Source organism: Centropristis striata, chromosome 14 (genome assembly GCF_030273125.1).
Source record: "Centropristis striata isolate RG_2023a ecotype Rhode Island chromosome 14, C.striata_1.0, whole genome shotgun sequence".
Classification (NCBI taxonomy): Eukaryota; Metazoa; Chordata; class Actinopteri; order Perciformes; family Serranidae; genus Centropristis; species Centropristis striata.
The window spans coordinates 33,561,990-33,589,802 of record NC_081530.1 but is presented as its reverse complement, the minus strand read 5'-3'; the positions used below and the strand labels follow the sequence as shown (position 1 = coordinate 33,589,802).

The following is a 27,813-nucleotide window of genomic DNA, read 5'->3' as shown; positions in this document are numbered from 1 at the left end:
ATGTGATTGTTGTGATTGTAATGAACTTTATTATTGTGATGATTACGCTCATTACTTGATGAGTTTCAGACTGAAATGACTGCTGGCTCCGAGACAAAACATTTAACACGACGACAACTCCGCTCTTACTTCAGATGTTTATTATTATTATCAGAAAAAGATTCAAAAAGATAAAAACAAGCAAAGAAAACATCCTTTACAGTAGGAAGTTTGCCTGTTTCTCTGCCAGTTACTCTCAGACTTGTTCTGTCAGGCCTCACATGACTTCATAAGCCAAATAAAAGAGAAATTTATTTATTTGTCAAGTTTTTTCACAGTCCACAAACATCCTAACACATAAACCCAAAGTTCTGCTACAGTTTGGTTGAATTTTTGCTCCCTCAGCACTTCTCTAAGGTTAGGGCCAAACAGTTCCTGGTTGGGCTCTAAAAGACAGTTTAAAGAGGAAGTAAATTATGTAAATGGTGGAAGTGAAGTAGTTAGGAGGACGACATAACTACAGGAAGTGACATAGTTCAGTTAAAACCTGATGCAGGAAGTTAAGAGATGTTTGAATCACATGCTGCACTTTGGCCTCACACGGGGCACCAACACTGCTCTGCTTTTGGTCATTTTGTGTCAAATATATATACACAAAAAATGACAAAAAAAAGACACAAAATGATCAAAAAAGACACAAAATGACAATATCCCTGGTTACTGCTAAAAACAGTGAGATGTAAGTGATGGACCGAAAGCAACAAAAACAATATGGAGGGAGAGAGGGAGGGAGAGAGGGAGGGAGGCATCTTTAGTGGATGGAAGGAACAAGAAGTGGCAGACAGAGAGTCGGGGGACACAAAATGACAAAAAGACGTAAACGTTACCTAAAAAAGACGTAAAATAACCAAAAAGACACAAAACAACCTAAAACAAAGATTTCAAATTACCAAAATAGACAAAAAATCACCAAAAAAATACATAAAAATGACCAAATAAGAGACAGGATTACCTATAAAGGCGTAAAAGACAAAAAAGACAGAAAATGACCAAAAAAGACAGAAAATGACCAAAAGAGAAAGAAAATGATCCAAAAAATGATTGGTGTGGTTTGGTGTGGTGTGGTTTGGTGTGGTGTGGTGTGGTTTGGTTTGGTGTGGTGTGGTTTGGTTTGGTTTGGTGTGGTGTGGTTTGGTTTGGTTTGGTTTGGTTTGGTTTGGTGTCTCACCGCTGGCCCCGGGTATGGGCTGATGTCGCAGCCTTCCCTCCAGGACAGGTTGAGGCTGCGCAGGAACTCCAGGTAGAACGGGTGGCTGCTGTTGAGCATGGAGAAACCCAGGATGTTGGACTGGTCGTCCACCACATCGTCCAGCCGCAGCAGAGGGAAGTCCTGAGGACAGAAACACACAGAGAGACAGTATATCATCATCCATTTAAACTACCATGGGGAGGAAAGAGAGGGATGAAAGAAAAGCAGAAGATGGAGGAAGACAGGAACAAACAAAGAGCTTGATAGGGGTTTTTCACGTGTGTCTATTTTGGTCATTTGTACATCTTTTATGGTCATTTTGTGTCTTTTTTTGGTAATTTTTATGACTCTCTTGTTAATTTTGTGGGTTTTTTTGGTAGTTTTTAAGACTTTTTTGGTAATTTTCTGAAATTTTTTGTCCTTTTTACGACTTTCTGGTCAAATTGGGTCTTTTTGGTCAATTGGGTATCTTTTTGGTAATTTTTTCCTTTTTTTTTTGGTCATTTTGTGTCTCTTTTTGGTCATTTTTGGTAGTTTTTAAGACCTTTTTGGTCATTTTCTGTATTTCTGTAACTTTTGGTCGTTATTTCGACTTTTTTTGATCAATTCTTGTCTTTATTGTCATTTTGTGTCTTTTTTGTCATTCTGTGTCTGTTTCGTTCATTTTCTGTTTTTTTGGTAATTTTCTGTAATTTTTGGTCCTTTTTACGACTTTCTGGTCAATGTGGGTGTTTGTGGTCAATTGGGTATTTTTTGGTAATTTTTACATAATTTTGGTTCAATTTCTGTCTTTTTTGTAATTTTGTTGTTTTTTTTTTGTAATTTTTGGTCCTTTTTATGACTTTCTGGTCAATGTGTATTTTTTGGTAATTTTTAAGTCTTTTTTTTGGTCAATTCATGTCTTTATAGTCATTTTGTGTATATATTTATTTATTTATTTTTTTACATCTTTTTGGTAATTTTGTTTCTTTTTTTGATCATTTTGTGTCTTTTTCTGGTCATTTTGTTTCTTGTGACCAAACTTTAGAGGGTTGTTTAGGCACAAGGTGGTGGAACCAATGGATCAATGGATGCCCTTCGTATGTCTTCACTGTTTTTGGCCATTTTTATGGCCAAAAAGTACTTTTAGGTCTATTCGCGTTGGCAGTATATCAGCAGTAATAAGATGCAGGAACAACCTCCATTTAAATCCCCGTGGGGAGGAAATCTGAGACGAGAGAGGGATGAAAGAAGAGCAGAAGCAGGAGGAAGACAGGAACAAACAAAGAGCCTGATTGGAGTTTTTCTGTTGTAGTTCAGTTTTTAAATTCAGAGCATGCTTACAGAGAGAAAAAAAAGGTTTTAAAAAAAGATGGACATCAAACACCGGGGACTTTCAAAGAACTTCAAATAGTCCTTGAAGGCGAGTCGGCGTCCCGCTGAGCTCTGCCGCCGAAACAAACCCGAATCAAACTGTTGCCGGGCCCTTGGAGGGATCCTGTTTGCTCTGAAACAGATGCTGGCAATGAAACATTTAGCTTCAGCTGTGAAGTGCCCAGAATGCAGAGTCCTGTTTTAAAACAGACGCTGCAACCTGCAGACACAGACAGGAAGTAGGAAACACCTGCTGCTCTCAGCATGTTTCTGCTCTGCAGCTCAAACCAAACCTCAGATTCTATCTCTTCAGACTGGGGATGCAGATAAGAGATGTTTGTTTTGTTTCAGGCTGCGACTCTAATCCAGGAGAACATTTGTTTTTCACTCTAAACACAACGACGGCAGAGCTCCTGTTAAATTAAAGCCTGTAACCTGCTGGCCCCTCTACATTTAGGCCAACGGGACTCTTTTTGTGTCTTTTTGGGTAATTCTTACGTCTTTCAGTCATTTTGTGTCTTTTTTTGTTGTTGTCATTTTTACATCTCATTTGGTCAATGTGTGTCTTTCATTGTCATTTTGTGTCTTTATTGGTCAATTCATGTTTTCTTCTAGTAATTTGGGGTCTTTTTTTGTCAATTTGTGGGTTTTATTGGTCATTTTGTGTCTTTTTTGGTCAATTCATGTTTTCTTTTAATCATTTTGTGTCTTTTTTTGGTCAATGTGTGTTTTTCATTGTCATTTTGTGCCTTGTTGGTCAAGTCATGTTTTTGTTTTGTAATTTTGGGCCTTTTTTTTGTCAATTTGTGGGTTCTATTGGTCACTTTGTGTCTTTTCTTTGTCCATTTGTGAGTTTTAATGGTCATTTGGGGTCTTTTTTTGGTCATTTGTACATCTTTTTTGGTCAATGTGTGTCTGTCATTGTCATTTTGTGTCTTTTTTGGTCAATTAATGTTTTTTTGTGGTAATTTTGGGCCTTTTTTGTCAATTTGTAGGTTTTATTGGTCATTTTATGTTTTTTTTTATATTTTTGTGTGTTTTTTTATTGTCCAGCTCTTTCTCTACTGTCTGTGACTGTCTGTTTCTGTTTGGCTTCACGTGATGGAAATAAATGACTTAATTCTTGTTGTTTTAATGTTTGATTGGACGAAGACTAAACAGAGGACTGTAGCTGGTGGTGTGTGGACGTGTCTCTCTGAGGACCAAAGAGTTGGACGGACGGACGGACTGTCATCATCATTTGGCTGCTTCTCCAGCGGGGTTAAAAATATTCTGGCACAGAAAGTCTCCAGTCTGCACAAAGTGTCCGTGGAGGGTACGAGGTAGCTGCAGGATGTTCAGGATGTTCAGAGCTGGAAGCTGCAGCGTCCAGCCGCTTAGCTCGGCCGCTAACCTGAGTGTAAGGTTAATTTATTCTGCCTCAGTCTCCGCCACGCTTATTTACTTAACCACGTCCCGGCCTGTCGGATAGAAGCTGCTGCTGCTGCTGCTGCTGCTGCTTTTGTTGTTGTTGTTGTTGTTGTTGCCGCTGGTGCGGTTGCCAGTTGCCAAATCAATCTCAGCTACAGCCAAGAACACAGTCAGACTGTTGGCCTGCCAGCCGGGACAAAGAGCAGCTGGCTGGAGGAGGCCGAGGACGCTGAGGGAGGAAACACTGCGACACAATCCCAGAAGGACACGTCCATGCTGCACCACCACCACGTTCATATAGGGGGAACAGTTACAGTACTTCTGTGTCTTTTCTGGTCCATTTTGTGTTTTTTTTGTGTGGTTATTTTGTGTCTTTTTTTAGTTTTTTTGTAACTTTTTTGGTCATTTTGTTTTTTTCAAAAGTTATTTTATATCTTTTTTGTCTTTCCTTGTCCATTTTATATCTTTTTTTGTCTTTCCCTGTCCATTTTGTATCTTTTTTGTCATTTTGTGTTTTTTTTTGTTGTTATTTTGTGTCTTTTTTTTTGTTATTCTGTGTCTCTTTTGGTAATTTCTCTTCTTTTCTTTGTTATTTTTGTGGTCATTTCGTGTTTTTTTTTTCTTTTATTCAGTTTGTGTTTTTTTTTTTTTATTTTGTGTCCTTTTTTAGTCAATTTGTGTCTTTTTTAGTTATTTTGTGTCTTTTTTGGTCATTTTGTGTCTTTTAAAAAAAAAAAGTTCCTTAATTCTTGTTGTTTTAACGTTTGATTGGACGGAGACTAAACAGAGGACTGTAGCTGGTGCCGTGTGGACGTGTCTCTCTGAGGACCAAAGAGCTGGACATACATTCACTGAAAATCTGTTTACACAGAGCCGAGAGGAGTGGGCAGGAGTGGCTGGAAACATGACAATACTGCAATATGTACAATATGTTGAGAAAACTTCTTTGGTCATTTTGTGTTTTTTGTTCAGTGTCTTTTTGTGTCTTTTCTCGTCCATTTGGTGTCTTTTTTTGGGTCCTTTTGCTCCTTTTTTCTAGATTTTTTTTTTTTTTAGTTTTCCACCAGCCGATGAGGCTCAAGGTCAGCCCTCTGAAGAAAGGATGGAGCAGATTTGTGTGAGTTTCAAAGAGCAATAAGTAAGATTTAGACTCTGTGCTGCCCCATTCAGCAGAACATGACCGTCATTTATCTGCAGCTCTGATCAGATTATTAATCAGGACTTGTGACTCACTGGTTACTTCACCCACAGTGGAGGGTTGGAGCTGCCACATTGACCCCCCCTCCATTAAAACATTTAGCAGATTCATGACTTAGGAGTCTCAATAAACTTTTATAGACTTTCTACATTTCTCTTCTATGTTTCTGACAACCTGGTCTCACAGGAATCTGTGAAATAGCCACGGAATAACTCAAATTTCAGTGAAACTGACACGGATTTCGCTATAATGCAAGTTAATGACAGTCATATCCCGTGACTTTTTATGTTCGTTTTGTGTCCTTTCTTGGTTATTTTGTGTCTTTTTTTGTCATCTTTTGTCTTTTTTGGGTCATTTTGTGTCTTTTTTGGTATTTTTACATCTTTTTTTTTGTCATTTTGCATCTTTTTTGTCTAATTTGTGTCTTTTTTTTCATTTTGTATCTCTTTTGGTCATTTTGTGTCTATTCTCTGTAACTTTTATGTCTATTTTGATTGATGCTTTTTTGCCTGGGTTCAGTACTACTTCTAATTAAAAACAGCATCTCCAGCAGTTCTGTACCACAACAAACAGCTGCTCTGTGTTTCACCGTTCTACAGACCGAACCAGCAGTTTAAAGTGCTGTTGGATTTATTATCTGGTGGTTGTGATCTATTCTTCCTGTTTCTGAGGTGAATAAACGCTTCGTGACTCCAGCAGCGACTCGCCCTCAACGCTCTGATTCATCCGTCGTTAAATGTGCCCTCGCTCTCTTCCTCACCGCCGTCATCAGTGTCGCTCATCCGTCTGAAGGCTGCGGTGAACTTGATGAGATCGATGGTCATTCAGGGTGTGTATCACCCACAATGCACTGCAGGCGTGCATCATGCAACTATACTAAAAGGAAACAGGGTCATAATCTCTGCAGAGACACTGCTGCTGGTTTTAAAATGCATTTTTTGGTGATTTGAGCAAAAAAAGTAGCCTGGCTAACACCAGACTAATCACAAATGAGATCTAGTCTGGAAACCAGCCGTTCATTTCTCCGTAGAGGAGGCGTGGTTTACGATCCTCCAGAGCCGTTTATTGGGCGCTTAGAATGTCTATCAAAGCGTCTGTAGGTAGCTCTTAGCCAATCAGATCAGTTATACCAGATGATGTATGTAGAGCAACAGAAATGGATGTTTACATAGCCAGACTAGTCCATCTCTACTGTGAGACTAAAATGCTCAATTCTGCTTCTGCAACGTTTTGTGTGTGTGTTGCTTGCTGCTTTGCTTCTCCAGTTCTCGCTTTCTACAAGATTATTTATTTTTACACCTTATTCCCCCTCATGTCATTCAGCCACACACATCCACTGATTTTATGGTCAATAGACGAGCTGCTGTGGGTCTCTGGCGGCTCCTCTGTCCCCCGGCTCGTAGCGAGATCACCATGGTTACAGCAGCAAGCAGTAGCGGGGCTAGTTGGTAGATTAGGCTTTGGCCAAATCCTGTCGGAAGCAAGGCTAAAACATCCTTTTTGGTGGTGAAACAGGAGTTTAAAGTCAAACGTTGTTCTTCTTTTAAACTAAACTTTGGCTCTAAACTATCTAGAACTACAGCTATTTCCAAAGAGAGCTTGGCGTGTGCTGCAGCCATGTTGGATCTGTAGGAAAACTACAAAACTACAAGCTTCCATCTGTCCAAAAGTATGCGTCATCGTCTTGCCGTCCCTCCCGTTCTGTGCTTGGATCCCTAAAACAGGGCTAAGAAACTAGAAAATTCTAGACTTTTCTAGACTAGAAAATAGTTTTCAGACTGCCTGCAGGTTCGAAATGAAATTGAGTGCGCAAGGCAGTATGGATGGGTTTACCCAGGCTACTTTTTTGTGTCTTTTTTTTGGTCATTTTATGTCTTTTTTCCGTCTTTTTTTGGCCTTTTTTTTTTTTTTTTTTACAACATTGGTGATACTTGTGGTCATCAGATTATTAAAAACAGGACAGAGAGGAGGTTTCTCCGTCTGATTTAAAGGTGTACTGTCCCTTTAAGACTCTACAGTCTCGCTGGTGTGAGGATGAACTTTTGAACTGACTTTAAGCTCTGAACATTGATCATAATGACCCTATAAACAGCCTGATGTTTATGTTACTAATCAGCAGTGAAGAGAAAGATTATTATTAGAATAATTAAATTCTGGTGGAGCAGCTGACAGTCAGACCAACAGCATCAGAGAAGAGAAGCAGGTCCAGATGGCTTCACTCTGGAGGAAACGTGTGATCTGAAACCAATTAGCTGAAATGTAATGAAGTTAAGCTAATGTTTGCTTTGACCCTCGTTATTCACCACTAATGCTCTGACATGGACGCCACATGCTCCAGGCTTCGGTTCAGCTGCTGCTGAGACGGACCAACGAGACAAAACTAGAAGCTAAAAGAGGCTAAAAAGCTCCGACAAAACAGTGATTAGTGCAGCGATAACATGTTTCAATCTGAACCCACAACCCTGCAGTGGGTTTGAAATTAATGTTTTGTTTAAAAAAAAAAACACCAAAATTACACTTTTAACCACAGTCAGAAACTGTAAAAAAGCAGAAATTATCACAGAATTTTTACGTTTCTGACAGACTGAAGAAATAATGGGTGACTAATGTTTCTGTCAGTAAAAAATAACAATATCTAACCTCTTTATTCTCCATGTGTCATTTAAAATAACTAACCAGATCCTGTTAAAATCATTAAATTCTGCTCCTCAGAGGCACTGTGAAGACATGAGACTGTTTACACAGAGCAGAGAGGAGAGGACAGGAGATGCTGGAAACATGACAATACTTCAATATGTACAATATGTGGAGTGATTTGGTCATTTTTTTGGTCATATTGTGTCTTTTTAGTCATTTTGTGTCTTTTTTTTCTTCACTTTGTGTCTTTTTTTGGTCATTTTGTTTCTTTTTTTAGTCATTTTGTGTCTTTTCTTTTCATTTTGCATATTTTTTGTTCATTTTGTGTCTTTTTTTGTTCATCTTGTGTCTTTTTTTTTGTCATTTTGTCTTTTCTGTTCATTTTACATATTTTGTTGGTCATTTTGTGGTTTTTTTTGTCATTTTGTGTCATTTTTTGGGGTCATTTTACATCTTTTTTGTCATTATGTGTCTTTTTTTAGTCATATTGTTTCAGGGACAAGCCTGAAACTGCTCGCTGGGTTTCAGAGTGTTAAACTAAACTTTATTTAGAAATGTAAATGACGTAGGAGTTTTGAGGATATATATCTTTTTTAACTTTAGTCCCTGGCAGCTTCCTTCCTCTATTGTTTTTCATATTTCTGACAGTGTGAGAGCCGGGGAGCGGTGGTGAACTCTACATAACGTCTCTCACAGTCAGCAGCGTGTTTAATACAAAGTTAGAGCGAGGTCAAAGACAGTGCTGCAGGTGTGAAGTTTGGGAATAATTTCCCTTTTGGTTCCTATCCAGGGTCCTGCTGCAGGCAGGGGGAGCGGCGCTCTCGCCCTTGGCGTCCTGAGGCTGGCGTGATGTGAACGGGTCCGTTAACGTCTAAAGCGACATGACGCTGTTCAGAGACGAGTTATTATCCACGCAGAGGCTCTTCTCACAAGGACACACACCCGAAACATAAAGTTATAATGATGACAGACGGTGACGGGAACAGCATGCATCTCTGATGAGAGGGGGGAGGGGGGGAGGAAAGGAAATGAAAGGACAGAAGGAGAAAAAGAGATAAGAAAAGGGAAGGGAAGGAGGAGACAGGGAAGGAAAGGAAAGGAAAGGAAAGGAAAGGAGGAGATGAGAGAGGAAAAGAAAAGAAAAGAAAGTAGTCAGGGAAGGAAAAAAAGGGACAGGAAAGGAAAGGAAAAGAAAGGAAAGGAAAGGAAACAAAAGGAAACAAAAGGAAACGAAAGGAAACAAAAGGAAACAAAAGGAAAGGTAAGGAGACAGGGAAGGAAAGGAAAGGAAGGAAAGGAAAGGAAAGGAAAGGAAAGAAAATACATTAAAGGAAGGGAAGGGAAGGAAATGAGGAGACAGGGAAGTGAAGGAAAGGAAAGGATAGGAAAGGAAAGGAAAAGAAAGGAAAGGAAGACAAGGAGGAGACGGTGAAGGAAAGGAAACAAAAGGAAAGGAAAGGAAAGGAAAGGAAAGGAAAGGAAAGAAAAGAAAAGAAAAGAAAAGAAAGGAAGGGAAGGAAAGGAGGGGGCAGGGAAGTGAAGGAAAGGAAAGGAGGAGACAGGGAAGGAAAGGAAAGGAAAGCAGAGGAAATAAAGGTGATGAGAGTCAGAAAAGACTTAAAGAGGAAAGGAAAGCAGGAGAAAAGATTAGAAAGGAAACAAGGATATAAGGAGGGAAGGAGGTAAAGAACAGAGGATGTTAAAGGAAAGGAGGAAGAAAGAAGAGAAAGACTTAAGAAGACCAAAGAGAAGAAGGAAAGGTAAATAAAGGTGTATCTTACCATGGTGGTGAGGATGTACTTGTAGAAGGCTGAAGTCATCCCCAGCTCGTTGGCCTGCAGAACAAACAGGAAGCGTTCAAACTTTCTCTGCACAAACGCGACTCTCAGTTTATTAAAAACAAAGAGAACCATCTGTTTCATCCCCGAACACGCCGCCGTGATGTTCCTCCCCGACAGCTTCCTTAAGAACATGAAACAGTGATCACGTCTCAGAGATCTGTCAGAGATCACGAGCTGCTAGAAAACTTTCTGCAACTAATTATAAAAGCTGAAGGAGCTCAGTTTGTTCTGAAGCTGAATAGATGTCTAGACGGCCATGTGGGTTAAATCTATCTCCGTTATGTCATTATATTGGACACGGACATCCAAACACTTTCTGTCTCAGTCAGTGTCACGACTACAAACTCCAAAAACTGATCAGGTTCTTCAGAACCAATGCAGCTCTGCAGCAAAGGTGCAAGAAAAAATGTTTGTAAAAACTTTGTATGTTCCTGATAACGTACGGTTACATTGTAACCCTGGTTCTCTTAGTGAAGAGACAATAGACAACGTATGGTTACGTTGTAACCCTGGTTCTCTGAGTAAAGAGACTATATAGATTGTATGGTTACGTTGTAACCCTGGTTCTCTGAGTAAAGAGACTATATAGATTGTATGGTTACGTTGTAACCCTGGTTCTCTGAGTAAAGAGACTATATAGATTGTATGGTTACGTTGTAACTCTGGTTCTCTGAGTGAAGAGACTATGGAGAAGTTATAGTTATGTTGTAACCCTGGTTCTCTGAGTGAAGAGACAATAGAGAATGTATGGTTACGTTGTAACCCATTTATAGTTACGTTGTAACCCTGGTTCTCTGAGTGGAGAGACTATAGAGAATGTATGGTTAAGTTGTAACCCTGGTTCTCTGAGTAAAGAGACTATAGAGAATGTATGGTTAAGTTGTAACCCTGGTTCTCTGAGTAAAGAGACTATATAGATTGTATGGTTACGTTGTAACTCTGGTTCTCTGAGTGAAGAGACTATGGAGAAGTTATAGTTATGTTGTAACCCTGGTTCTCTGAGTTGAGAGACTATAGAGAATGTGTGGTTAGGTTGTAACCCGCTTATAGTTATGTTGTAACCCTGGTTCTCTGAGTGAAGAGACTATAGAGAACGAATTGTTATGTTGTAACCCTGGTTCTCTGAGTGAAGAGACTTTAGAGAACGTATGGTTATGTTGTAACCCTGGTTCTCTGAGTGAAGAGACTATAGAGAACGTATTGTTATGTTGTAACTCTGGTTCTCTGAGTGAAGAGACTATAGAGAACGTATGGTTATGTTGTAACCCTGGTTCTCTGAGTGAAGAGACTATAGAGAACGTATGGTTATGCTGTAACCCTGGTTCTCTGAGTGAAGAGAAAGAAAAAAGTTGTTTACTTTTGTTTTCACACGGGACATGAACCCCGTTCTCCTGGTGAAAGACCACTATTTTTCAACCCATCCACCCGAGGGTGACTTCACCATTTAAACTCATCACCGTCAATCATAACTACTACGTCAGTACGATGGCAGCAGAGGAAAGTCTGAAATGTAACCGTATGAAGACATTGTTTCCAGTAGTGTCCCGCCTTAACTGAACATTAAAAACACTCCAGTAAAATATAAATGTAGAGAAGAAATCCGCTCTGAGCCGTCTGCCTCTCTGTCTGTTGAATTGTCTTTATTTCGTGCTTCGTCTGTCTGTTTCTTCCTCTGTGGTGGTTCCAGAGAAGAACAGGACCTTCACAAACTGGGTTTGGTTTCCTGCCAAACTGGCCAGTAGAGTCCACAGAGCAACTCCAGTTGGCAGGTTGTAATTTCTCTCTAACCTTCGGCGGTCTGAGAAGTTTTGAATACAAAATAAAAGCTCTCAGTTTGTCTGTCAGCTCCTGCAGGCAGAGACGCTCTCTGTGTGGGAGGTTAATGGATTATTAACAGAGTCAGGTTTCCAGTCCAGGTCCCAGTCTGGAGGAGTGCTGCTACTGGGGACCTGTTGTGGAGCAGCAGCTGCTCAGAGGCAACAAGCAGCCAGCTGTTTGTTTTTCTGTTTCAAACCAGCAGAGCTCCTCCAATCCGACCCGAAGCACGACTCGCTGAACCTCAACGAGGAGTTCTTCGGCTTAAATGTTGTCAGATCATAAAACATTTATATTTTAAAAAAGAGGAGACGATTCTTCACACAAAAACGTCAATACAGAGCCTTTGTACAGGCAGCATAATAGGACTCATTTTTAGACTTTCCTCCACTCCATCGTGCTGACGTAGTGATGATTGACGGTGATGAGGAGTTTAAATGGCGGATGTCACATTCTGGTTTGATGGGTTGAACAAACGGAAGGTTTATGTCCCATGTGAAAACAAAAGTACAATTTTTTTACTTAACTTAAATTCTTTACATAACTTCTGTGGCTCACATCACCCTCGTAACTACTTCACGTCCAGCATTTACATCATTTATTTCCTGTTTAAACTGCCTATTATTGCCTAACCAGGAGGTGGATGGGTCGAATAAACCCAGGACTTTGACCCAGGAGATGTCAAAAACAAACGTAAAATTACTAAAAAAAGACGTAAAACAATCAAAAGAGATGCGAAATGAGCAAATAAGACGAAAAATTACCAAAAATTATTAAAAACTTACCAAAAAAGACACAAAATAACCAAATAACCAAAAAAATTACAGAAAAAAAGTCATAAAATGAGCAAAAAAAGACACAAAGTGACCACAACAATACACAAAATGACCACAAAATTATGGAAAATTAACAAAAAGACACATTAGAGAAGAGACATAAAATTACCAAAAAATTATTAAAAATGTACAAAGAAAGACCCAAAATAACCAAAAAGACCCAAAATGACCAAAAAAGACAAAATTCCAAAAAAAGGTACAAAATGACAACAAAAAAATGAAAAATAACCAACAAAAGACACAAAATAACCAAAAAAGACAAAATTCCAAAAAAGGCACAAAATTACCACAAAAAATGAAAAATTACCAAAAAAAGACTCAAAATAACCCCAAAAATATTTTAAAAATTTACCAAAAAAGACACAAATGACCAATAAAAAACATACAATTAACAAAAAATGATTATCAAAATGACCAAACGATACAAAAAAATCCCAAAATTAAAAAGACATAAACACGCTCGTAGGAGTCTATGGGGGGTACCGACAAACGGTTTGCTCTGTCTTTTAGTTTGGAGATCTTGTTCCCTATATTAAAGTTTTACACTGTGGTGAAGTCACGCTACATTTGCTGTTAGCAGCTTCAGTCTGAACCGTTGGAACAGAAAACGACCTGTAAAGAAACACATTGCCTTAAGACCAGCCACCACGACAAATGCTGATTTCACCACTCCGGTTAAGATAAAGAGGCTCCTGACCTTCCTGAGGATGTGGTAGGAGATGGAGGCGTTGGCGTCGATGATGATGGTGGCCACCTTGTCGTCCCGGATCTCCTTCAGCAGCGGGGTCGGGTCCAGGCTGTCGTCCAGCATCCGCACCGACAGCGTCTCCCTGGAGATGAGGAACCGGTGGACCAGCTCCTCCAACCGCAGCAGGCCTGGTGGAGGGGGCGGAGCCAACAGTCAGCAAAACACACCAATTACACCACAAAACAGGGATTTATGGTTAAACGTGTCCAAAGTGTCAGGACGGAGTGTTAACTTGTTTACTGGAGGGACGTTGGTTGCAGGAATTGATGGGACTCATTAGAGACAAATAACTATCAGCGCTCTAAAAACGTCCAGCTGCAGTAAAGTCAGACAGAGATAAAGGTGATTCTAGTGGAAGTCCATTCGTTTCCCACACAGAATCAATCTGCATGTGTCCATTAAAAACAGTCTGCAGTCACTGATATTTACTCTGTTTTATTAATGGAGCTGAGAAATATATTCAGAGGGAGACTTTAGTGTGAAAGTTTTTATTATTAAAATATCTCCTGAGGTACTTTTAGAGGAGTTTCTGCTCTCAGTTCTATCTATCTATCTATCTATCTATCTATCTATCTATCTATCTATCTATCTATCTATCTATCTATCTATCTATCCATCCATCCATCCATCCATCCATCCATCCATCCATCCATCCATCCATCCATCCATCCATCCATCCATCCATCCTTCGAAAACAAATATTCACTGAGAATCTGTTTACACAGAGCACAGAGGAGAGGACAGGAGAGGCTGGAAACATGACAAAAACTTCAATATGTAGAATACGTGGACTCTTTGGTAATTTTTTGATTAATTAATTAATTTTTAATTTTGTGTCTTTTTGGGATTTTTTTGTATTTTTGGGAGGTATTTTTTTTGTAGATTTACATCTTTATTTGGTAATTTTGTGTCTCTTTTTTGGTAATTTACATAATCTTTTGGTAATCTTTGGTAATTAAAAAAAATATTTTGGTAATCTTACATCTTTATTTGGTAATTTTAGATTTTTTTGGTCCTTTTGTGTCTTTTATGGGAAATTTTGTCGATCATGAGAAAAATATTGTAGGATAAATCCATAGATTTTCTATGACAATATTCACTTAAAATCTGTTTACACAGAGCAGAGAGGAGAGGACAGGAGAGGTTGGAAACATGACAATACTTGAGTTTACGTCTTCTTTTTATTAATTCTGTATCTGTTTTTTGTATTTTTGTGTATTTTTGGGAATTTTATGTCTTTTTTGCCATTTTGTATCTTTTTGGTACTTTATGATAATTTCATGAATTTTTGGGGAGAAATGTTATTTTTTTTGGTCATTTTAATTTTTTTTCTGAAATTTTGTCAGTCACGTGAGAAATATTTCCTGTAAATCTGTTTACACAGAGCAGAGGGGAGAGGACAGGAGAGGCTGGAAACATGACAATACTTTAATACATACAATATTGAAGTAAAACTGTTTTTTTTTTTGTCTTTTTTTTTTTTAACAACATTAGTGATTGTTTATGAATATGAATTCCATTTTATTCCATTTTTTAAAAAGTAATTTATCAGTGAAATTCAACTTGATTTTTCTTTTTTTATGATTTTTATGACAGGAAATAGAAATAATTTGGGTTACAGATGTAACGACAGTTCTATGAGTTCTCGATGAATGAGATGAAATGGGATGTATTACTTTATTTTTGTTTAATATAGTGGTATCAAATAATGAGAATGGTGGAATTTTACTAGTTTCTTGTTGACAGAAATAAGAAATAAACTAAACTCCGAGGTCGCAGTAATTTAACAGAGCGGTGTTCCTCAGACTGATCTTTGGAGCTTCTGTCCTTATTTTACAGTACTCATTAAGACTTTTTATTACTTTGTGAAAGTTGGAGCCTCTTGGAGACCTTACGCGGCACCACCTGACATCACACAAGCAATTTAAACTCGGGGCCAGAGTAACAAAACCTCAGTGAACTCTGCAGAAGTTGGATAAAAAGTGGCTGATGTGAACAAACTCCAGCTGTCCCCTGAACAGCCACTCAGCACTTCTCCAGCCTCCAACAGCAGCAGCAGGGCAACATCCAGAGGAGACACATGACAAATGAACCGGCAGCTTCATAAAGTGAGCAGAGAGCAGAGAGAATGGAGAGGAAGATGGATAAAAGCAGAGAGAGCAGGAGGAAATGTTAAAAAAAAAACTACAGAAAAAAATAGCAAAAAAAGACACAAAGTGACCACAAAATATTGGAAAATAACCAAAAAAACACAAAATTACAAAAAAAGACTTAGAATAATCCAAAAAGACATACAATGGCCGAAAAAAGACGTAAAATTGCCCAAACATATTTTAAAATGACCCCAAAACACACAAAATTACCAAAAAAAATATAATTGAAATTTTTTTTTTTACCAAGAAAGACACAAAAAACCCTAAAAAGACACAAAATTAGAAAAAAGACATATTACCAAAATATAAATTACCAAAAAAAGACACAAAATTAAAAAAAACACTTAAAATTAACAAAAAAGACACAAAATGATGTTAAATTACCCAAAAAAGACACAAAATGACCCAAAAAGATGTTAAATTACCCAAAAAAGACACAAAATGACCCAAAAAGATGTAAAATTACCAAAAAAGATTAAAAACGTACCAAAAAAGTAAAAGAAAAACAAATGTAACTAGGACTGCAAGCAGTACTGAACGGGCCCTCGCAGAGTGGAGCCGTCGGAGGAGGGCACGTCGGGGTAGGGCACGTCGGGGGAGTCCCTATGCGTCCCAAATGGCGTGTCTCCTACCACTGTGCTCGGGGTAGGTGTAAAACATAATACTTGCTGTAGCCAGCAGGGGGCGCTATGACTGGGTGTCAATATTGACACGTGGGTGTGTCCAGGGCTGGCCCCTAATCATGTGTGTGAAATTTTGGACAGATTGGACAATGTATGGTCAAGTTATACAGTCTGGTGTTAGATGGCGAGACGCCATATTTGGCCGCCATGCCACGCCCACATAGTGTGATCGTCGGTAAAGATTTATACAACTTTTGATCCCAAAGGCCTTGTGATGGTACTGACCAAGTTTGAAGTCAATTGGATAAAATCTGTAGGAGGAGTTCGTTAAAGTATGCAACGTGATCATTTGATGAAAGGGGGCGTGGATTAAGCATTAGGGGCGGGGCTTTATGAAATATTATTATGTAGAAGTGTTAAGGGCTAGACTCTGATGAAGCATGAGGAGTTTGGACCAGATGGGACAAAGAATGGAAAAGTTATAACAATCTCGTGTTTTATGGCGAGACGCCATATTTTGCCGCCATGCCACGCCCACATAGTGTGACCGACGGTAAAGATTTATACAACTTTTGATCCCAAAGGCCTTGTGAGGCTACTGACCAAGTTTGAAGAGAATTGGATGAAATCTGTAGGAGGAGTTCGTTAAAGTATGCAACGTGGAAATGGCCCAAAACAGCAGGAAACGCCATTTTCGATCCAAGATGGCCGACTTCCTGTACGTTTTAGGGTATGGGTTCTTGAGACTTTTTGGTGCGTCTTGCCATGATATATGTATGGACCAAATTTCGTGTCTCTAGGTGAAAAAATCCTATATTGTGAGGCTCTTTTGAAAATTTCAAGGGGGCGCTAGTGAGTCATTTTGCAAGGTCCATTCCCGCGAATACCAGAATACGTAAATTTCACGGGAGATTGACGTATATTCCAAAAATTGTAAAGTTCTGAATATGATAAAGTAAAAAAAAAGGCAATTCAAAAATCACAACAAGAAGAATAATAATAAACGGACCAATTTCAATAGGGTCCTCGCACCGTTAGTGCTCGGTCCCTAAAAATTAACAAAAAGACACATAATGACCAAGGAACACGTAAAATAAACCAAAAAATATTATCAAAACGACGAAAAAAATGGAAAATTACCACAAAATAACAACAAAATAACAAAAAAAAAACAAATCACCCAAAAAATCACATAAAATTTATGAAAAAATATTATAAAAATTGACCAAAAGATGCAAAAAATTCCCAAAATGAAAAAGACATAAACAGCACATGACAAATGAACCCGCAGCCTCATAAAGTGAGCAGAGAGGAGAGAAGATGGAGAGGAAGATGGATAAAAGCAGAGAGAGCAGGAGGAAATGTTTTCAGCCTTGGAGCAGATGAGCAGGAAATAAAGAGAAGAAACAGTAAATCAGACTCACACTCTGCCTTGGAGCAGATGAGGCTGGTGGTGGGGAAGCCGAAGGAGCGCAGCATGGAGCCGATGGCCAGGCTCAGGTCCTCGTTACTGGGGTAGAGAGTCACCGAGGCGAAGCGGAGGTACGGCAGCTTCGGGGTTTCCTCCGGACCGATCTTCACGTGAGGAATCTGAGGGGCGAGGGAGAGGCGTTAGGAGGGAAAACAAGGGACGGAGACGTCCACTCGACTGGTTTCTCTGAGCCAAGACTCATAGAAGAGATAGAAGAAAGATAAGAAAAGGAAGGAGTGAAATTAAACAATTTACAAACACAAAATGGCTAAAAAAAAGACGTAAAATGACCAAAAAGACACACAATTACAAAAAAAGATGTAAAATTAACAAAATATTATGTAAAATTAACAAAAAAACACACAAAATGACCACAAAATGATGGAAAATTACCAAAAGATGATTATTAAGCATATCAAACCCCAAAAAAGACATAAAATTACCAAAATATTATAAAAACTTAACAAAAAAGACACAAAATTACCAAAAAAGACCAAATTACCAAAGTATTATTAAAAATTAACAAAACAGGCACAAAATGACCAAAAAATTAATTAAATTACCAAAATATTTTTTAAATTACCAAAAAATACACAAAATGATGAAAAAAGACATAAAATTACCAAAATATTATTTAAAATTAACAAAAGAGGCACGAAATGACCAAAAAATTTATTAAATTACCTAAATATTTTTTAAATGACCAAAAAATACACAAAAATTATGAAAAATGATTATAAAAATGACCAAAAACAAAAATAAATAAACATCTCTTTACCTCCTGCATCAGGTTTTTACTGAACTATGTCACTTCCTGTAGTCACGTCGTCCTCCTAACTACTTCACTTCCACCCTTTACACCATTTATTTCCTCTTTAAACTGTCTTTCAGAGCCCAACCAGGAACTGTTTGAACCTGTTTTACATTGCGCTGAGTTCACTCTGTATTATCAGCTTCAGTCTGAACTGCCACCAAATGTAAATGCTGATTTCTAAACTCAGCTGGTGAGATAAAGAGTTCCTGACCTTCCTGAGGATGTGGTCGGAGGTGGAGGCGTTGCCGTTGACGATAATGGTGAAAAGAAAAGGAAACAGGGATGAAAATCAAAAGACAAGGAAGAAATAAAAGGAAGTAGAAAGGGAAGATAAAGAGAGGTGATGACATCAAGGTAACAAATGTTTTTTTTTGGCTCTACAGGAAGTTGAGATAAGAGAAATGAAAGCTTTCATCAGACTCTGACGCTTGCTGATAATCGAGTCTTTGTTCAGTTTCAAAAGGAATATGTGAACGGGGAGCAGCAGCCATATTAGAAAAGAGTTTGTGTTCACCTTCGCTCATATCAAAGGATTTATGGACTTTTTTTATTTTGTACAGAATAAGAAAGAGAAAGTGAGAGAGGAGAAAATGTAGCAATTTCAGAAGGATCCTTATAAATGACATTCCCGTACAGCAGAAGTGTTTCTGAGAGAGGTTTCAGGGGAAATGTCTCTCAGATATATTCTGTTACAGTTTGGAGGAGGACGACTGTTACCAAGGAGACGGCTGTTTGAGTCCCGTGGGAAGCAAAAAGTCAACTATAACTTATTTTTAACTCGTATGGAAGTTAACTAATAAAAAAAAAAGGAAAATTGACTTATTTTAATGAGATTAAAAGTGGCAAATCGACTAAAAAAAAGGTAATTTGTCATTTTTCTCATATATTTGCCACTTTTTATGTCATAAATCTGCTACCTTTTATTGTAGATTTGCCACTTTTAATCTCATTAGTTTTTCCACCTTTTTCTCTCTTACATTTGCCACTTTTTAATCTCATAAATCTGATACTTTTTTCTCGTAATTTGCCACTTTTAATTGAATAAATCTGCTACTTTTTATTGTAGATTTGCCACTTTGAATCTCAATAATTTGCAACTTTTTTCTCATAGGTTTGCCACTTTTAATCTAATTAATTTGCCACTTTTTTCTCTCTTTCATTTGCCACTGTTTAATCCCATTAATTTGCAACTTTTTTCTCATAGATTTGCCACTTTTAATTGAATAAATCTGCTACTTTTTTCTACTATATTTGACACTTATAATCTCATAAATCTTCTTCTTTTTCTACTAGATTTGACAGTTTAATCTCATAAATCTGCTACTTTTTTCTTGTAGATGTGCCACTTTTGTGTGATATGTACAGATTTTTTCCATATTAAAATCCACTCTATAATAGTTATTCTCCACTGGGTCCAGAGACAGTCAAAATGTTTCTGTGTGTTAAAGAGTCTGAGAGTTTTCCATTAATTTCAGAGTTTAAAAGCTGCTCTGTTTCAATTTAAACTCCACCAGAGCAGAGATCCTGTGACTGACACTGTCTGTGTTTAATCTGAAAAATTAATGACAAATTGAAAGATTAATCACATCAGAGATGAATGGAGGATCAGGTCGGAGGCCAAACGTCTCATGTGATCCTTGAATTCACACCTGACGGGCCGAGGGCTGAGTGTAATTAGCTCCACTGGCTTCACTCTCACATGCAGAGCTGCTTTTAAAACCATCAGAAAAAAACAGGATGTGAGACCTGATCTGAGGATGGTTAGAGGCTGAGACGGACTCATGTAGATTAAATACGGTTCAATGGATTCTTAGACACCAAATTTGTATATCTCATAGTGGAGCAGATCAGCTCATATATGAAGGTATTGTGCATTTTTCAAGTCAAAAATATTATTAAAAATGACCAAAAAAGACACAAAATGATGGAAAATTAACATTTCTTTTTCATAAAAATTACCAAAAAAGACACAAAGTGACCAAAGAAAGACATAAGATTACCAAAATATTATAAGAAATTACCAAAAAAGACACCAAAAAAAGAGACAAAATAACCCAAAAAGACATAAAATTACCAAAAAATAAGTTAAAAACATACCAAAAAAGACAAAATTACAGAAAAACAGATGTAAAATTAACAAAAAGACACATAAAGACCAAAAAATACATAAAATAACCAAAAAACCCCACAAAAAAATAAAAATAAAAAAGACATAAACATCTCTTAACTTCAGGTTTTTACTGAACTATGTCACTTCCTGTAGTCACTTCGTCCTCCTAACTACTTCACTTCCACCCTTTACATCATTTATTTCCTGTTTAAACTGTCTTTTAGAGTCCAACCAGGAACTGTTAGAACCTGTTTTACATTGCGCTGAGTTCACTCTGTATTATCAGTTTCAGTCTGAACTGCCACCAAATGGAAATGCTGAAGTCATGAAGCTTTCTCCATGATTTCTATAGACCATGAAGATTATTTTCAGACATGGAGGCATTTCAGATTTGACAGTCATAAAATTCTGTGATATGCCAACTTCTCCTATGACAATAACTTCAAATGCCTTCAACCAGTACTAAATATGTATATGGTCATTTGATTATAATTATTATTGTTTGTTTGTTATTAATCAGTGTTCCAAATTGATAGTTTAGTAACTTTACGAGACTGGTTTACCGTGATTTTGCTATCTTCCCCCTTTCTAAGAAAAGGGGTGGTGCCCCGTAAACTTTAATATTATTTTAAATATAAATATTAAATTTTAGTTAAGTCCAAGTCTCTACCTTTATACCTGAAATAAATACCCATATACCTGTAGGGTGCAGAGCCCCGTATGCCAAATTTCCGGGAAAAGTGGCCACCGGGAAAGTCTCAGGCCACGCCCACTCAAAAGTCCGCTCACTCTGCGTGTCTCCATTACAAAAAGGCCCCCAGAGGGATTTAGAGACTCTGGAGGTGACGTATGGTTTTAGATTGTCGCGACAGATTAAACACGGGAGACGCAACTGTGGCCGCCGTCGCTAACTGTGCACAGCGTCTCCGCTAATCATAAACATAGTGATCGTGAATTAACCGGCATCGCTAACTGTGCACACAGTGTCTGGTGCTTGTTGTAAACAAACAGAGATCGCTAAGTGAACACCTCCTGCAGCAGCAGCACATTCACACTGTACTGCTGCAGAGCTAACTGTTAGCCTGTTAGCAATTTGTAGACTAGACGCTAAGGGGTTAACATCCCCTTCGGCTCTGTGACTGCAGCTGGGAGAGACTGCTGCAGGAGGACTGTGCCGCTTTGACTTGTTCTTACTCTTCTTAACGAGAAATCTAAATTTAGACTTTTTTCCTGATAATTTTGACTTTTTTCTGGAAATTTCGATGGTAACTACGAGTCTCCTCTTTACAAACATGCCCAATTTATGCTAATTTCATGCAGTTCAAATATGTTGTATTTTATATATATGCATCCTGGGGTTCTTAAACAGTCTGTGAGCTGCATAAATCGGGTCTGACTGGAAAACTGAGACTCTTGTGGATTCAATGAGCCCAATGTTCTTCATGTGTGATGATGTTAGTGATGAATATCTAGGATAATCACAGCCTGGAGAGACCTGGAGCATCAGACTAGAGACCTGGAGCATCAGACTAGAGACCTGGAGCATCAGACTAGAGACCTGGAGCATTCAGACTAGAGACCTGGAGCATCAGACTAGAGACCTGGAGCATCAGACTAGAGACCTGGAGCATTCAGAGGGTGGATGGCACACTAGAGTCACTATCAGGAGGTTTCTCACCTCTTTCTCCCCACAGATGTGGCTGATGGTGGACCCGGAGGCGGGGCTGGAGGCGGGGCCAATCACAGAGACCACGCCCTTCGGCAGGATCTGACACACTGAGAGAGAAAGAAAACAGCGTTAGACAAATTAAAACATTTCTAGTTTTTCTGCTAATATCTCCTTTTTTTATGGTAATTTCTACTTTCTTTCTGAATTTTTTTACTTTTTTATGGTAATTTCGACTTTCTTTCTGATAATTTTGACTTTTTTGGGTAATTTCTACCTTTTTTGGTAATTTCTACATGATTTTTTGGTAATTTTGACTTTTTTCCCTGATAATTTTGACTTTTTTTCTGGAAATTTAGATAGTTTTTATGGTAATTTCGACTTTCTTTCTGATAATTTTTTACTTTTTTGGGTAATTTCTACCTCTTTTGGTCATTTCTACATGATTTTTTGGTAATTTTGACTTTTTTCCCTGATAATTTTGACTTTTTTCTGGAAACATAGATTGTTTTATGGTAATTTCTACTTTCTTCCTGATAATTTTGACTTTTTTTGTCATTTCTACCTTTTTTTGGTCATTTCTACATTATTTTCTGTTAATTTCTACTTTTTTTCTGTTAATTTTGACTTTTTCTCTGGTAAAAGAGCAGACACATAAAGCCTGAATAACTGATTTCCCTCCCAGATCTCTGTGGAGACAAACAGCGATCACTTCACCGCCTCGTTAACAAACAGTTGTTTATTTTCACATCCAGCAGCCGCAGAACAACATGATCGTTCAGCTGGAGTGCTGCTTGTGTCGCCTGCTGAATGTAAATCCAATACTGGCTGTCTTTGAGCTCCGTGTTTGATCTCTACCAACTCCTGAGGGAAATATCTGTCACTTTAGCTGCTAAATGCTCCACAGCCAGTCTCTAACTGTGTCTGCAGGGCGTTCACGCCGGCTTTTCACAGCCTGTGAAACTCTTTTACAGCTCCGTAAAGCTGAGAGGAGCTGCAGCTTCTCTGCAGGTTCACCAGCAGCAGAGACACCTCGCAAATGGTCACACTGTGTCCACATTATCACGTCATACATGTGTAAAAGGACTTTAACATGTCTGTGGGCTGAAGTGGAGAACGCCAGTGACTTCATTTTTTTTTCTTTTTCTGCAAACCTTCCTGTCCGGCTGCATACGGCCAAAACAAACAGAAGTTAGAGCATTTTATTCTGTTACAGTGGCAAATCTACAAGAAAGTCGATTTGACACTTTTCTCCTAGATTTGACACTTTTAATCTCATAAATCTGCTAATTTTTTTCTTGTTGATTTGGCACTTTTAAACTCATATATTTGCCACTTTTAATCTCATGAATTAGCTACTTTTTTCCTCACATATTTGCCACTTTTAATCTCATAAATCTGCTAATTTTTTTCTTGGAGATTTGCCACTTTCAAACTCATATATTTGCCACTTTTAATCGCATAAATCTGCTACTTTAAATCTCATAAATCTGCCACTTTTTCTTGTTGATTTGCCACTTTTAATCTCATAAATCTGCTCATTTTTTTCTTGTAGATTTGCCACTTATAAACTCATATATTTGCCACTTTTAAATCTCATAAATCTGCCACTTTTTCTTGTCAATTTGCCACTTTTAAACTCATAAATCTGCTCCTTTTTTTTCTTGTTGATTTGCCACTTTTAAATTAATATATTTGCCACTTTTAATCTAATAAATTTGCTACTTTTTTCCTCACATATTTGCCACTTTTAATCTCATAAATCTGCTACTTTTTCTTGTAGATTTGCCACTTTTAAACTCATATATTTGCCACTTTTTATCTCATAAATCTGCTAATTTTTCTTGTAGATTTGCAACTTTTTATTTAATAAATGTACTACTTTTTTCTTGAAATATATGTTTAGAATGTGTATGGCTATTACAGTTATTATTAATTATTTATTTTATTTTATATTTTCATTTTTCTAGTAATTTCTACTTTTTTTTCACAGCCTGTGAAACTCTTTTACAGTCCCTAACGCTGAGAGGAGCTGCAGCTTTTCTGCAGGTTCACCAGCAGCAGAGACACCTCGCAAATGGTCACACTGTGTCCACATTATCACACCATACTAAGTAAATGGACTTTAACATTTCTGTGGGCTGAAATGGAGTTGCCAGTGACTTCATTTTTTGTCATTTTCTGCAAATCTTCCTGTCTGGATGCAAATAACCAGAAGTTAGAGCACCCTGCAAATTTCTACTTTTTTCTGGCAATTTTCACATTTATCTAGTAATTTTTCTACTTTTTCTGTTAATTTTGACTTTTTTCTCGTAATTTCTACTTTATTTCTGGAAATTTCGATTTTTCTCTCAAACTGCATAATGAAAAAAAAATCCTCCACCTGTGAAAGACTCAGATACACATACAGTTCGTGTCTCAGGACGTATTCACTGTAAACCTGTGATCAAACATGAGATAATGAATAAATAAAGACAGAAAAGCTCACTGGGGAACAGTTACAACTGTTAGATGCTGGGAAAGTCATTAGTTTAGTTTAAATCCACATTGATTTTACATCATTCAGCTCAGCTCTTCACCTGAAACCCTGAATTCTCCTGATTCAATGAGCTCATTCACACACAATATAAAATAAGATGAATGAGCAGCTGAGCTCATCAGAGCTGCTCTGTCTGTTTCTCAGAGAGGACGAGATAATTAACTGCTTTTTAGAGTTTCTCTAAAAGGAAGAAACAGAAGCTAAAAGGTGAATCCACTCAGCAGGTAGAGACAAAAAGGCTTTCAGGTGATAAAAGCTGCTTCAGAGTGAAGACGAGGTCACAGCTGCTTGTTTAGTCTCAGAAAATAAGACGTAAACAGGCCTGGTTTTAGATTTTAACCCTCTGAACTAGCTTAGCTATTCAAAAAATACTGCAAAAGAAATTGTAAAAAAAGGAATTATCATCAGAGTTTCTTGAATGGAGCATCGGTTATGAATGTTTCTGTTATAAAAAGTGATTAAAACTTGTGTTAAATGTTGATATTTGTGTCAGAATCTCTTTATTCTCCATGTGTCATTTAAAATAAACCAGATCCTGTTAAAAACATTAAATTCTCCTCAGAGACACTGAAGACACGATTGATTCTTCCAATGTGACAAATATTCACTGAGAATCTGTTTACACAGAGCAGAGAGGAGAGGACAGGAGAGGCTGGAAACATGACAATATGTACAATTATTCAATATGGACAATATGTGGACTTTTTTGGTAAAGTTACGTTTTGTTTCGGCCATTTTGTATCTTTTTTTTTGGTACTTTTTGTACGTTTTTTTTTTTTTTTTGCTATTTTTTGGTAATTTCATGTCTTTTTTTGGCAATTGTGTGTCTTTTTTGGTAATTTTTTTTTCCTTTTTTGGGGTAATTTTGTGTATTTTTCCGATAATTTGTCAATAATGTGACAAATATTCACTGAGAATCTGTTTACACAGAGCAGAGAGGAGAGGACAGGAGAGGCTGGAATCATGATAATACTTCAATATGTGGAGCTTTTTTGATCATTTTATGTCATTTTTTGTCATTTTGTTTCTTTTTTGGTACTTTTCAGAAGTTTTGTCTTTTTTGTGGGGTTTTTTGGTCATTTTATGTCTTTTTCAGAAATATTGTCAGTCACGTGACAAATATTCACTGAAAATCTGTTTACATAGAGCAGAGAGGAGAGGACAGGAGAGGCTGTTTATGAAATTTGCAGAAAAACTAGAAATTAGCAAATAAAAAGTCAAAATTACCATAATGCTTGGGGGTGAATAAAGTAATTTTGATTTGATTTGATAAAAAAAAGCAGAAATTACCAGAAAAAAAGTTGAACCTGTGAAGTGACTTTCTTCTCATCATCTTAACTTTATTTTCAAAGTGCATGAAGACATTTTTCCCTCCTATTGGTCCGAATCCTCCTCCAGAAAATCACTGTTTTATGGTGCTTATTAAATATGTAAGTGGTTTTATTATATCAGCGGGATCAGTAAACTGATGAACAGAGCTGATAGGAGCAGCAGGAGCTGCTGGTGGAGGTCTTACTGGTGTCGGTGGTGTCGTACTGGGAGTCCTTCTGCAGCTCGTAGACGTCCACCTCCACCCGGGCCTGAGACGATCCCATCAGACTGTTGATGTTCTCCCTCGCCAGAGCCAGCGCCAGACGCTCGCCACGCCCACACGACGACTGGTCGTCCAAGATGGCCGCTGGAGAGACAGAGAGAGGAAAAGGTTGAGACACGTTGAAAAACATCAGGAGACACAGAGAGTTCACCTGGAAACCTGTTAGAGAAATACAAGGAACATTTTAATGGACAAACTAAAGAGAAAAATACTAGTTTTCTGTTGATTGTTGCAGATGGATGCACAATCACACTCTGAACACACACACTGTACACAAACTATGTACACAAATTCTGCACACACACTCTGCACAAACTGCATAAAAAAGTGCACACACTCTGCACACACTACACACTTCACACACAACGCACACACTGCATACACATTGACACACACTGCACAAACTATGCACACACACTCACTCTGCACACACTGCGCACACACCCTGTACACACTTTGCACACACACAAAAACTGCACACACACTTTACACACACTTTGCACACTCTGCACACACTACATACACACTGCACACATTCTACACACACATAATCTTCACACACACTGCTCACACATTGAAACACACTGCACACACTTTGCACACACACTGTACACAGTGTTTCATTTGCTAATAAAATGACTCAATTAATCAATTAATTAACTCCATTTAGTCGTATGAGGGTTCAGAACATTAACGTTCATTTACAGCTCAAATATTTCCCAGAAGTTGCAGCAGTTTGTCTCTAAACACTTAAAATTCTCCACTAGAGCCTCTGAAAGTAAAAAAAAAGAAAAAAAGGGTGTTTTAATGTATACCTAATAGTGAATTGTTTTATAGTAAATGTAAACATTTTGCTTGATTTTATTCCCTCCAGGACCCAGAATCTGACTATTTGACCCTCCAGTATAAAAACACCTCCACCTTTCTCTCTCTAATCCACTGGAGGATATTTTAGTCTTCATCTGAGCTGTTTTCCATCGTTTATTCAAGACAGGCGACTATTTTTGTTGTCATTGCCAGGAGAAACTTTTTATTCAACCCACTTCACACCCATCTCTGCATTAGCATTTTCTCTGTGGCTGTGGAGACGTTGCCCTGCAGCTACAGCGCTCTGACAGCCGCGGGGCTATTTATATGCACCTCCTCATCCCAGAGACACTCGCATGGCATTCGTCCTCACAAACGTCCTTACTCACACACAACACTCTCATTGTTTTAATGGTATTTCTGGACAAACGACGTCTGTTTAGGATGCAGCGAGCGGAACACGTCGACTATGAGGAATGTGTCTGTAGATACTGATGGAAATGTGATGCATAATTCACAGGAGCTGCTTGGTTCTGTCGAGATGTGATACATACCTAAATAAACTAGAGTTTCTATGGTGACGTGTTCAAAAAAAGACAAAATATGACCGAAAAAAGACAAAAAATAGAAATAATGTGACCAAAAAAGACAAAAAATGACCAAAAATGATTAAAAATGGACACAAAATGACCCAAAAAAGACACAAATTGACCCCAAAAAGAAACAAAATGACCAAAAATAGACACAAACTGACCAAAAAAGGAACAAAATGACAAAAAAGAAACATAAAATGACCAAAAACGGACATAAAATGACAAAAAAGACACAAATTGACCCAAAAAGACACAAATTGACACAAAAAAGACACAAATTGACACAAAATGACAAAAAAGAAACAAAATGACCAAGAATACACATAAAAAGACCAATAAAAGACACAAAATGCCCAAAAAAGACTTAAAATGCCCAC

The 27,813-nt window shown here is 37.9% G+C and overlaps 1 protein-coding gene across 1 annotated transcript in view; it reads right to left on the bottom strand.

Moving 5' to 3' along the window:
• The window catches only part of LOC131984784 (glutamate receptor ionotropic, kainate 5-like), a 246,158-nt gene that overhangs the window by 53,603 nt on the left and 164,742 nt on the right, over positions 1-27,813 (bottom strand). Inside the window, 6 exon segments of the mRNA XM_059349754.1 lie at positions 1,208-1,369; positions 9,608-9,661; positions 13,016-13,194; positions 17,267-17,432; positions 21,916-22,013; positions 25,959-26,120. Of these exon segments, the coding sequence (XP_059205737.1) occupies positions 1,208-1,369; positions 9,608-9,661; positions 13,016-13,194; positions 17,267-17,432; positions 21,916-22,013; positions 25,959-26,120 (821 nt within the window).